We start from the raw sequence: 13,611 nt of genomic DNA, 5'->3' as shown, positions 1-13,611 counted from the left end.
ACAGTCACAAGAATGTTGTTGCCCTACAGTGTGTTGAGACAGAAACTTATTTCACAAACACAAAATAAAACAAAAGTTTTTCCACCATAAAATCAGAATTTAAATTGCCTTATATGATGCCTGTCAGGGTTCAGAAGAAATGAGAATGTGCTTTGGTTGTTACAATTCTTGATCAGACGTGGATTAGGACAGGAAGCTGAGCATACCAGTGGGAAGACTAGAAGAAAGGAAAGCAGGCATGTCCAAGGGAAGCATCCTGAACCAACTTCTAGTTGCCAAACAAATGGAAGAATAACAAGAAGTATTGAATCAGGATGGTCAGTGAACAGGAAACTTGAGTCGCGAGCAAAAAATATTTAGGTATTAAAAATAAGATTCAGTGGGTTTGCAGCTAATGAGGACCTGGAGCAGGTTGAAAGAATCATTTTCTAGCTACTTTAATGGTGTTAAAAATAGATGTCTGTTAAAATGACATTGTAGTAAATAGATTTTTTCTCTGTAATAGAAAATGAGTAAGTAAGGAACCATAAGAAACAAAATGAATGAGTAAGTATGATGGCAGTCATTTTTTTCTTGATGTAACCACTGAAAGTAATGGCATTTTAGAAACCAGCAAAATGTTCAAAATGTATTCGATTTCGGGAAAGATTAGGAAGAGGCCAAATTCTCTGAGACATTTAGGTTTTCTCCACAGGACTAAATTAGAAAAGAGGATATTGTGTGGCTAGTAAAGGCAAAAACAAATTTCCCCACGGGTGTAGATAAAGTAGATGAGAAGGTAGCTAGTATTTATCTCGTACCTATTATTTGCCAGGGTCTTTACATCCATCATTGAAGTTTATTCTTCACAGAGCTTTCTAATATGAGTCCTCATTTCCTCATTTTAGACTTGGAAAGATTGGCCACAGAACTAGGACAAAATGATAGTTAACATCAGGCTGGTCTGGAAATCAAATATATATACTGTGTCATTCTGCCTCCCTGCTATTGCTTACTCAGACAGTGTGTCATTTTCTCATTTTATTTTTTTACTTTATCCTTCCAATTTACTTAGGGTCCCAGAACAGAACAGTCATAGAGGGCGTTTTAAACCAGTTAATGAATTGTAACAGTATTCCCTAAAAATCAGTAATCATTAGGGCATCAATGTTTTGGTTGCAGGGATTTGTGTTGCTGGTGGCAACAGGCATTATGTCTTCATGTGCCAGACCACTAAGTATCTGAGGAAGTAAGAGGGAGAAGGGAGGAAAGAGTTCCAGTTCTTTTTATAGGCCCACACACCACCTAGGAATTGTTGAGTTGTAATATAGGACATTCTGTAAACTCAGTTTGTACTCATTCTGAAAAGCTCTGCTGTAGAGTGTGACTGTACTAAGGAGCTGAGGACAAGTCCTAAGAGTTGTTTTCTTGATAAGAATAGAGACGGCATCTTTCAGCTGAGGACTCAACAGTTGCCATTCTTTATGGAATAAAATCAGAGGTCTCGGTTGCAGACCCATGGGCTGTCTTGTTCTGATGCCCCCCAGAGGCCAGTGCAGATAACTACATGTTTACTTTGGTGGGGACACATGTGAATGAAATTCATGGATAAGCTTCTACACAAACCTGTCCGTGGCAGCATTTCTGATCTGTAGCAATAGAAGGGGAACATGACTAAGCAGCTGAACATCTTTGAGATAAACCACCATTCCAAATGTATAGCTATTATAAGCTCCTCAAGTTTAATCTACACTTCTTTGAGCCTTCTTGATTATTCAGTCTTAAGTCTGTGGGAGCTTGTTCTTAGGTTCCTAATAATCAGATAAGAGTTCAGACCAGAGATAGTTGGTTGCTATGTTTAGAACCATATCCTGCCACAATTGAAGAGAGAATTTAGTCAATGTATATCTATATTCCAGGAACCTCTTTGGCCAGGAAAAGTGAAGCAGCTTTCATTGTAGAATGTATACCTGTGTGTTATATTATAATAGCTGCTGTTTTCCCAACATTCCTAGATTTGGACAGAGAAGAAGAAGCAGTATAGACAATATAACTTTTTTCTTAAATCCTCACCCAAGAATATATTTTTATCTATTTTTTAAAAAAAAAGGAAGAGAGAGAGAGAGAGAGAGAGAGAGAGAGAGAGAGAGAGAGAGAGAGAGAGAGAGAGAGAGAGAGATCAACATTGATCAGTTGCCTCCCATACTGGAGATTGAATCCACATAACAAAGGGACGACATACCAACTAATTGAGCCACCCAGCCAGGGCAAGTAATTCTTGAATTCTCACCTGACTCAACCAGCAATGACTTTCACCTTTGATCTTTGCAACCCTCTTTAAACAAAATACTATTTTAGTATTTCTTTTTTTTTTTTAATATATTTTATTGATTTTTTTTTGCCCCCCTCCTTCCCTCCCACACATCCCCTCCCTCCCCAGAGTTTTGTGTCCATTGGTTGTACTTATATGCATGTATAAAAGTCCTTTGGTTGATCTATTATCTCTCCCAGATCTTCCTCCCCTCCTCGCTGTAATTTGACAGTCTACTTGTTGATATACTGTCTCTATATCTATCTTTTGGTTCATCAGTTTATAATGTTCTTTATCATCCACAAATGAGTGAGGTCATGTGGTGTTTCTCTTTCATTGATTGGCTTATTTCACTCAGCATGATGTTCTCCAATTCCATCCAGGTTGCTGCAAATGATGAGAATTCCTTCTTTTTTATGGCAGCATAGTATTCCATTGTGTAGATGTACCATCCCAAGAAACTAGAAACACCAATCAGAAAGGATATATGCACCCCTATGTTCATAGCAGCACAATCTACAATAGCCAGTATTTTAGTATTTCTTATAATGAAGTGAGTACCAAAGGAATTTGTGTTTTTGTCTAATCTTTACAACCAAACTATACGTTTTTTTTAGAACAGCTACTATTTATAACTAACATTTTATCTTAAGAAGATTCTAATATACAATAGATATTGAAGAAAAAACTATTTAATTGATACATAGATGTATTTAAATGATTACTTTTTACTATTTTTGTAATATTTGCATTTTGTATCATAGTGAAATTCTTGATCAGAACATGTGCTACTCTAGAGAGTACATTCATTCTGGAAACGGCTCAATATTAATACCAAACTTAAAGCTCAATTTAGGTCAGGCTACATATTCTTATGACCGATGACGTGTTGGGTGTGGAGTCTCAAAATGGTTTTACATACATTAACTCACCCAGGTTAGGAGTTAATCAATGAAACTTAGTGACTAGTTAAGTATTATTGTTAGACTAGAGGACCAATGCATGATTAAAATCACGTGAGGTGGCGTCCCACTTCCTGCCTCCCGCCATTGCGAGAAGGCACCCCACATCCCTACTCCTTGCACAGCCACCTGCACACGCCTCACTGCACATGCAGCCTCCTGCTAATCGGTCGTCACAGCATGACGGCATAAGACCACTAGCATATGAGCTCTTTATTATATAGGATATAGCATTTGCATAATAATCTGGCCACTCTGTGTATATCCTATATAATAAAAGGCTAATATGCAAATTGTCCCCTCAACCAGGAGTTGGACCAGCAGGCAGGCTGGTCAACTGCCCATGTTTCCTTCCCTTAAACCAGGCTGTCTGGACCCCACCCATGCACGAATTCATGTACATGCACCAGGCCAGATGCATGAGTGGCCAGATTATAATGTGTTCAGAGATCATAATAATCTGGCCACTCAGTATATATTGTATATGGCCATTCACATATACACACACACATATCTATCTATCTATCTATCTATCTATCCATCTATCTATCTATCTATCTATCTATCTATCTACCTATCTATAAAAAACCCTAATATGCAAATAGACAGAATGGTGAAACATCCAGCTGCTATCACGTACTCTGACCATCAGGGGGTGTGTGCAGAACTTGGCAGGCATTGGCAGCAGGCAGCAGAGTGTGGAACGTGGTGGGCATTGGCCATGGCAGGATGGTGGAGCAGGTGAGCAGAGGGTGCCAGACCAAGGCGTGGCCAGACACTGTCATCAGTGTGAGCCTCTGGTGGTTACTGAAAATTCTATGCTCACATGCACTGTGGTTTCACCCAGCACTTGTACCCACTGGTTGCTCTGGCCCTACTCACACCTACAGCCAGTGCCAGAGCCACTGCTTGCACCCGCTGCTGGCCCTGATCTCTCTGAGCCCTCAGTGGGTGTAAGTGGTGGCTGCTGGCCCTGATCGCCCCTGAGGGCCTCTCTGCCTCCCGCTGCTCCTGAGGGGTGATCAGGGCAGCAGCCACTGCTTGCACCTGTTGAAGGTGCCAGCCCCTGCCCTGCCAGCATCTGCTGCTGGCATTGGCCCCAATCCCTCTGCACCATCAGCAGGTGCAAGTGAAGCTGGTGCTGTCAGCACATGGGAGCAGTAGTAGTGGAAGCAGGGCTGCCAGCAGACAGGGGACTGGGGGCTGCGGTGGGTGGGGCCAGGTTGGTGTGTGGAGGATGGGCAAAGACCTACCCATCCTCACGGCCCACAACTTGCCGGTTTGGCTGGTTCCCATAGGCCACACCGAGGGACCTCACCGGTGCAAGAATCCATACATCGGGTTTCTAGTAAAATATAATTACATTGCTTTGTATATGGGGTCAGGAAAACAGACAGCAGCAGCCCCTAACTCTTCAGGAGAGGGAGAATAAGTCACATAAAACATGACATTTTAGTGATGTCTTTCAAAGCGGTAGGAGAATCATGGGGCAGGCACATCAGGCATAGGGAACAGTATGTGTCAAGGTGCCAATGTATTTCAAAGCATGGAAACTATCTTCACCCTTGAATTGTTTAAGAGCACACTCACTCATTTCAGTGTCTCTGAGAGTCAGTGACAACAGAAAAAACAAAACAAATCCCAGCTTGTGTAATTATTTAATGTTTATTGAACACTATCGTACTCATCACTAAACTGAATCTTTTTAGGCCCTACCTCCACCCAGTGAATGCCTTCTAACTAATAAGACAACCGAGATAGGGATGAAAGCAGCATCTAATCAACCAGCAGCTGTCTGAAAGGGCCTGTGGCTGTCCATGTAGAAGCTTAGAGATGCAGTGCTGCACTTTGAGTTGTGCTGGGGTCTAGTTGGCAGCAGGTGTGGGTTTATTTTGCTTCAGGCAGCTGAACTCAAGGTAGAGGGGCTGCCTGTTATGGTGCCTGGAAATTTTATGGTGATCCAAGCGTAGTCCCAATTAAAAAACCTGTGTGTGACCTTGTGTGATCCAGCTGTTTACTAAGCTGTCATCAATATGTGTGGATTCACAAAAACTATTAAGTGTTCTGACACCAGATAATCAGAGTGAGACTTTATACAATTTGGGAAAGGTCAGCCAGAAATTTTGAGAATAAAATAAATATCTGTTCATGCAATTATAAAACCTTACTGATTGAAATCACTCTTTCCAGTGAAAACTTATAGGAAATAATCTCTAAGATTATTACAGGGCTATAGTTAAAATTGTCAAAATTTTGTGCTTTTGTCACACAGGATATATTTTGAAATATTAATCTTTTTTTAAAAAAACAAAACACAGAGAATTCTATTTTGTTAGTTGAAATAAGTCTAATCTCAACTGTATATACCAAAAAAATTTTTTCCCCAAAGTTCCAGGTATAGTACTATTGTGACATATTGTCTAGAATACAAAGAATTCTAAAATGAAAGGTAATTTTTGCTTTGATGGTTTACATTAGTGATTTTCACCAGTGTGCTGGAAGAATTTTTAAAACATGCAATACTTATTTAGTCAGGGGCATTGATCTCTTTTCCCTTAAATTGTTAAATGGAAAAATGACAACAGCCAACATGACAACAGCCATCCATGAAGAATGAATCAAAATGATACCCATTTTTTTGTCAGATTGGCAAAAAATACAATGTACTTTTGTTTTGTGTCAGAATTATAATAATTAGTTTATGTGTGCCATGAGATGATATATGTTGAAAATCTCTGGTTCCATCATAGTGAATTAATAGCTTATCCAATATAGGCCTATTAATATTAAATATATAGATTTAATTTTAATTTTAAAATATTATTTTAAAATAATATTTGCATGAGACCAAGTAATAAATAAGGATTTTGGATGACTGAACTAATTTGTGTGCATTTTTCACTTCTTATATTTTATTTCTACTCATCTTGATTTTGATGTTAGATCAGTTTTCTTTCTCGTATCCCCTGTACTTATTCCTTACATTTACATTTTTGCTGAGCACTGAGCTGCAGTTCTGAAGTTATAATGTTCCTATGAACTGGGGCAGGCTACTTAAGAATGCTGAGCCACCACCAACTCATCTTTAAAATGGTGAAAATGATGTTGGTCCTGACTCCATTCCAGGGGTCCTGGGTGATCAAATGCTTTCTTGCTTTTAAAAATATCAAGCAACACACAGTTGAAGGGAGTATCATATTGATTGTATATTTTAAAGTTTATATTTGTTCATATTATAACAACAAGTTTGCCTTAGGTAATAAGAGAAGTCTGGTACTATCTTTGCAGAAGGAGGGAACTTACTCCTGAAGTTTGCATATGCATCTTTGTGCCTGCAAGTGTGGATGTGGGTGTTAACCGCACCTCACTCTCAAAGCTTCAACTCCATTATTCTGGAGGTCACAATTCATGGAACAATGCATTTTCACATTCTTTTCTGTCACCCTTCTCATGCTACAGGAAAGACTTAGGTGGCAGATGTGTTTAATGAGAATAACTTCCGAAATCTTAACCACAGAGACCAGACAAAGCTAGCTTTGGGATCTACTTCTGAGAATTGACTCTCACCCTTACTTATTCTCTCTCTCTATTCCTTCCATCCATGGGCCATTTGTCCAAATTCTTTTGCAATTAAGGTTTGTGGATGTGTGAACTATATGTGTATCTCAAGAGGTGTGTAAAGTACTTTAAAATTTTATGTTATTCCTTTATATATAATTTGTGTATACCTGTTTGTCAAAGATACCATATAGCAACCAAGATGTAGGTACAGTTTGAAAATGGATCTCTGAGTAACAAAATTGCATTCCTCATTTCAGAACATGATGAGTGTGTCACAAATCAGCACAACTGTGATGAAAATGCTCTGTGCTTCAATACTGTCGGAGGACACAACTGTGTTTGCAAACCAGGCTACACGGGGAATGGAACCACGTGCAAAGGTAAAAGGTTTCAATGCCAACACCTCTTCCATTAGGAATCATGTTAGCCATCTTCACCTCCCTCCACCCCTTCTCATCACTGTTATCTACCTCCTGGGTACTATCCACACACATTGAGAACTTTGCAGTGTGGCTCATAGTCTTCCTCCTGGTTACATCAGTGGTTAATTGGCCAAATTGTTCAGCAACTTTGACTTCATGTTCCTTGACCTCAACCACAGTGATTTTCATCTCTATTTTTCTAGCACTGTGGTTCTCAACTTTCTAATGCCGTGACCCTTTAATACAGTTCCTCATGTTGAGGTGACCCCTAACCATAAAATTATTTTCATTGCTACTCTATAACTGTAGTTTTGCTACTGTTATGAATCATAATGTAAATATCTGTGTTTTCTGATGGGCTTAAGCTCTACAGCAGCTACCCACAGATTGAGAACTGCTAGCAGAGGTTCTCTAAAATTGAACTTCAATTTTTCTGACCCTCCATTTTCATTCTATTTACCAGTCTCCTTCTAGGTTAAGATTTATTTATTTATTTATTTATTTATTTATTTATTTATTTGCAGCAACGTGTTCAACTGTGAAATATCTGTATTTTGAGCAGTCTCACAGCTTTTCTTCTCTATCTAATCTCTTGAGCTGTTGATAATAATTGACTGGGAATTTTAAATCTCAACATTTTATAATCTCCCATTTTTAGTTCCTTTGCCGATACCAATAAGTAATTCTTTTAATTGTCCTGTTGAGCTCAGATTTTCATTTCTATCAGTGGCTATTCCAGCTACAGTTCACCACCAAATGGTAATTCACTCTTTCACCAATGCCCTCTGTTTCTTCATCAGATGAGCTTACCGCCTATTTCATTAGGGAAATAAAGGTTCTATTTTGGAACCTCTGCCAATTCCCATAAGATAAAGTCCATATTCATTATTATGTCATATAGATTTATTTTTTATTTGTCTCATTTAGGATTTTTAACTGCTCATTTTTTAAATGTATTGTGTCCATCATCCTGGAGATTATTAAAATTAATTTGCTACAACACTGTGTGTGTGTGGAGGAAGTAACAGGGTGGCTGTTAATGCAGTGGCCTGCGAGCCTGGGTCTTAAGACTGCTCTACAGAAATACATGGGATGAAAATATGGATGGGCTAGAGATTACTCTGGTTTGTGAAAGTCCATAGATATCTGTGATTTAGAGCAAGCATGTCAAACTCAAAGGCTAACATTAACAAGGTTTAATTTTATCTGGGCCTCAAAAAAACAAAAGCTTCAAGTTTCATAGAAATATAGGTTTATTTAGATAGAGAAATGCTGAATATGAAGTGCTGAAATAAATGAGTAATCCTTAATATAAAATAATAGAGCATTTTAATAAAAATTCATATTTTTCTTGAACATTAACTTAATGGATAATGGATAACTGCACAAATTAATAAGCGTAATGCAAATAAACCTATTTTTCATGTCCTCAAAAAGTGAAATATTTCCTGTTGCGCACACCAAACAAGTCAGTCCAAGACTAATAATGTGGCAATCGGCTGCTAAAATATTCACTGCTAGTATTAGTGGAGAGAAATGGTGCACCTGCACGTAAGGGGCATAAGGGAAATGAATGCAACACAATTATAGTAATCGGTCATTAGCAACATTGTAGTTCATTGTTAATAACTAGAGGCTTGGTGCATGGATTCATGCACATTGAAAGGAAATTAATTAGAAGGTGGCTGGCGAAGCAGAACTGGATGAGACAAGCTAGACATGCCCTGGAGCCAACCTCCTGGGGTCCCTCCCTGTCTGGCCTCACCTGGAGTGGTGCCAGGGCTTGAAGGGCATCTACAGAGTGGGCAGGGTCCCTTGGGCAGGTGGGGTCCCCCAATCTGGCCTGTGGGGACAGGGCCAAAACTGGCAGTCTGACATCCCCCAATTTGTTCTAGACTGCGAGAGGGCACTCTGCAAAGTTGCTGTTGCTAGGCAGCTGCTGCTTGAGTGTCTGCCCCCTGGTGGTCAGTGTACATCATACCGACCAGCCAATTGGCTAGTTGCTTTGCCATTTATATATATATATAGATATATATATATATATATATATATATATATATATATATTATATATATAACAGGATATTGTAATACTTAAGTTACAAAATTTTTAATTAAAACATTTCTTACATACTGTTACATTGGCTGAGCCACAAAAATATTTGTTGTGGGCTGCATGCGGGCCCACAGGCCACGAGTTTGACATGGTTGATTTAGAGCATTGGGGAAAGGACCCTGTAAATGTAACAAGCTGGTTTAGTTCACCTGTGACAGGTCTTGCCAGGCTAAGGGAACAGGCTCTGAGCCTCAAAGAGCCAAAGAATTTGCTAAAGGGGCAGAGGGCTCAGTCTCATCAGCTTGTTTTTCTCACCTTCTTTGAAGGAAGCACATGTCCAAAGATCCTTTACAATGGCTCAGACCTTGCTATTTTTTTCTACTCACTTGCACATCCACTCTAAGACAACAGGCTATGCAGTTTCTTTGCCCTTGGTCCTGGGTCCAGACCTATCTTTAGCATGAAAGATGTAAGACTCTTTCTGAAGACAACTATAGCAGTCTTCTTACTCTTACCTAATTCATCACCAGGCTTGATTTAAACCTTTTTGAAAGCTGGGGCATTTCTCTAATATTTTTGGCACTTTGGCCAGTGTTTGGAATGATCAGATCCTCATAGGATTTAGTCATTTCCTATTTTCTTATTATTTTCTCTAGATAGTGGTTTGCTCCTTAAGAAAACTACATTTTTAGGTTTGATTTCAAGCAGGATTATTATAATGATGTGAAATTCTAATTCTAATTCATTTGCTATTGTGTAAGGTTACTGTTTTTTTTTTAAAACAGAAAGTTCTGTATTTTATTTTATAGGTGACTTTTTCCCTCTTAACATTGGAAAGAACATTGTTTTAGAAATGGTACTGTTTGGAAAATATTGTGTGAATCTGAAATTAGAATAGCATTTATAATTTGATGTCCACATCTCTAAGGGAATAAAGAAAAGCTGGACTTAGAGCATCTTGAACTACTTACTTCTAAAGTGCTAAAATCATGTATCTGAATTATTTTAGCATTTTGCAGAGATGGCTGTAGGAATGGAGGAGCTTGTATTGCTGCTAATGTGTGCGCCTGCCCACAAGGCTTCACCGGGCCCAGCTGTGAAACAGGTAAGAATATCATTCCATCTGCTAGAAAATGAATTTTTGCACTAATGTACCAAAGTAATCCATGAGGAAAATACTGTTTCGTGTGGGCTTTCAGAGCATGGAGCTATTAATAAGGAAGTGCTAAGAGGGAAGAGAGGAGACGGAGGAGGGAAGAAGGAGAAGGGAGAAGAGAGCTGGTCTCAGTAATGCATATTTACTAGGCAGTTCCCCAATCTGACTCTAAGGAGGTTTTGCAACTATTATAACTAGAAGCATATTAAACATTTTCAGCAAGATATGTGGGATTGCCTAGGATTTTATACATCTCAATCTATTATATTTTACTAATTTAGAGCTCATTTTTTCCTGGTATCTATCTAACTACATCAAAATGTAGACTTCAAGCTCATGGCCAACTCACGTCCTAGGACACATTACCTTCTGCATTCACATTTGAGAAATTTTAATAAATCCTTATCTGGCCCAATCAATATTCATTTATTGCTTATTTACAAAATATTTAGTTTTCTATTCAGTTAATTATTTCTTATTTAAGTCCATTTTACCTACTCTTTCTGATGGATACTACCCTGTTTCCCTGAAAATAAGACAGTGTCTTATATTAATTTTTTTCTCCCAAAGTTGCGCTAGGTCTTATTTTCAGGGGATGTCTTATCTTTCCATGCGCTAGGTCTTATTTTCTGGGAAACATGGTAATACTAGAAACTTTAAAAATATTTTATTTTTAATTCTTTATTGTTTAAAGTATTACATATAGTATTACATATGTCTCCTTTTCCCCACATTGACGTCTTTCTGGCCACCCCTTCCCACCCCGCACATGCCCTCATCCCCCCTAGTGTCTGTGTCCATTGGTTATGCCTATATGCCTGAATACAAGTCCTTTGGTTGATCTCTGACTGCCCCTCCTGCCTTCTCTCTGAAGTTTGACAGTCTGTTAGATGCTTCCCTGTCTTTGGATCATCAGTTTATGTTGTTCATTTTATTCCACTAATGAGTGAGATCATGTGATATTTATCTTTCTCTGACTGACTTATATCGCTTAGCATATGCTCTGCAGGTCCATCCATGCTGTTGCAAATGGTAAGGAATCCTTTTTTTTTTTTTTTTTTTTTTTTACAGCAGCATAGTATTCCATTATGTAAATGCACCACAGTTTTTTAATCCACTCATCTGCTGATGGGCACTTAGGCTATTTCCAAATCTTAGCTATTGTAAATCATGCTGCTATGAACGCAGGGGGTGCATATAGCCTTTCTGATTGGTGTTTCTTGGGATATATTCCTAGAAGTGGGATTATTGGGTCAAATGGAAGTTTCATTTTTAAGTTTTTGAGGAAATGCCATACTGTTTTCCCCAGTGGCTGCACCTGTCTGCATTCCCACCAGCAGGGCAAGAGGGCTCCTTTTTCTCTGCATCCTCCCCAGCACTTGTTTATCAATTTGTTGATGATAGCCTTTCTGACAGGTGTGAGGTGGTACCTTATTGTTGTTTTGATTTGCATCTGACTTTGGATGATTAATGACTTTGAGCATGTTTTCATATGTCTCTTGGCCTTCTGTATGTCCACTTTTGAAAAGTGTCTATTTAAGACCTTTACCCATTTTTTATTGGATTTTTTATCTTTCCTTTGTTAAGATGTATGGGTTCCCTATAAATTTTGAACATTAGGCCCTTATCAGATATAACATTTAGCAATGTGTTCTCACATGCAGTGGGCTTTCTTGTTGTTTTGTTGATGATTTCTTTTGCTGTGCAGAGTTTTTATTTTTTATTTTGGTATAGTCCCATTTATTTATTTTATCCTTAGTTTCCGTTGTCCTAGGAACTGTATTGGTAAAGATATTGCTACAACATAGGTCAGATATTTTGCTGCCTATTGATTCTTCTAAGACTTTTATGATTTCCTTCTTACATTTAAGTCCTTTATCCATTTTGAGGGTTTTTTTTTTATGTATGGTGTAAGTTGGTGGTATAGTTTCATTTTTTTTGCATGTGTCTGTCCAATTTTCTCAATACCATTTATTGAAGAAATCGTCTTGACTCTATTGTATACTCTTGCCTCCTTTGTCAAATATTAATTGAGTATAATGGCTTGGGTCAATTTGTAGGTTCTCTGTTCTGTTCCATTGGTCTATATGTCTGTTCTTGTACCAGTTTTAAGAACCGTTGCTGGGTAAGTTAACTTGATATCTGGTATTGTGATCCCTCCAAATCTGTTATTTTTTCCTCAAGATTTCTATAGCTATTCGGAGTCTTTTTTTTATTCCATGTGAAGTTTTGGAGAGTTTGTTCTAGGTCTGTGAAATATACCATTGATATTTTAATGGGGATTGCATTAAATCTATAAATTGCTTTGGGTAGTATAGACATTTTAATTTTGTTGCTTCTACCAATCCATTAACATGATATATTCTTCCATTTGTTTATGTCTTCTTCTAGCTCTTTTTTTCAGTGTCCTGTACTTTTCTGAGTACAGATCTTTTACCTCCTTAGTTGTTTATTCCTAGATATCTTAATATTTTTGGTGCAATGATAAATGGGATTTTTTTGTTTGTTTGTGTCTCTTTCTGTGAGTACATAATTGGTGTAAAAAAACCATTGATTTCTGGGTGTTAATTTTGTATCCTGCTATATTGCTGAATTCATATATTAAATCTAGTAGTTTTTTGATTGAGTATTTATGGTTTTCTATGTTAAAAACATATTTTAAAAAATACATGTATTAATAGTTTATATATAGCTTATGACCCCAAGTAAGATGATTCTTCAGTTGAAAATACACCTTGAGAATAAAGAGTGTTTTGAGTAGTAGGTCCTAATGAAAATCATGCGAGTAGTAGTCTTGGTTACTATGGATCAAGTAGGTTCTACCAGCAGATGACCTCAGAAAGTCTGGTTATAATCCCCAGGAGAGAGCTGCTCCCAGCAGTGCCTAGTAGTTTCCATCTCAGGGCGCTTCCCACAAATCTGAGTGCTATAGAAGCAGCGCATGTCTTGCCTCAATCCTACTTACAAAGTCATCTGGTTTAATGAAAACACTGACTGGTCAGGATGTGATATAGAAAACTCTCTGCTCCATTTGGGAAGTGAGCATTTGCTGAACTCGTACTGCCACTGTTCACAGAAGGTTGCTCACAAGAGGGCTTGCATCACTAGATCATTTCTTTCTACAAGTTCCTCTATGTGGTTCTTTTCAAACTGCCATTGATTACA

At 38.1% G+C, this 13,611-nt stretch overlaps 1 protein-coding gene across 2 annotated transcripts in view; it reads left to right on the top strand.

Moving 5' to 3' along the window:
* NELL2 (neural EGFL like 2) overlaps window positions 1-13,611 on the top strand; it is a 310,243-nt gene that overhangs the window by 213,816 nt on the left and 82,816 nt on the right. For both annotated transcript variants that reach the window (XM_045587932.1, XM_036457537.2), the window contains exons 15-16: window positions 7,071-7,193; window positions 10,300-10,395. In XM_045587932.1, the coding sequence (XP_045443888.1) occupies window positions 7,071-7,193; window positions 10,300-10,395 (219 nt within the window). The remainder of the gene's footprint in view (window positions 1-7,070; window positions 7,194-10,299; window positions 10,396-13,611) is intronic.

The sequence above is a fragment of the Pipistrellus kuhlii genome, unplaced genomic scaffold (assembly GCF_014108245.1).
Source record: "Pipistrellus kuhlii isolate mPipKuh1 unplaced genomic scaffold, mPipKuh1.p scaffold_m20_p_3, whole genome shotgun sequence".
Lineage (NCBI taxonomy): Eukaryota > Metazoa > Chordata > Mammalia > Chiroptera > Vespertilionidae > Pipistrellus > Pipistrellus kuhlii.
Note: the sequence above shows the minus strand (reverse complement) of the source record. Positions and strands in the feature narration are given on the sequence as shown.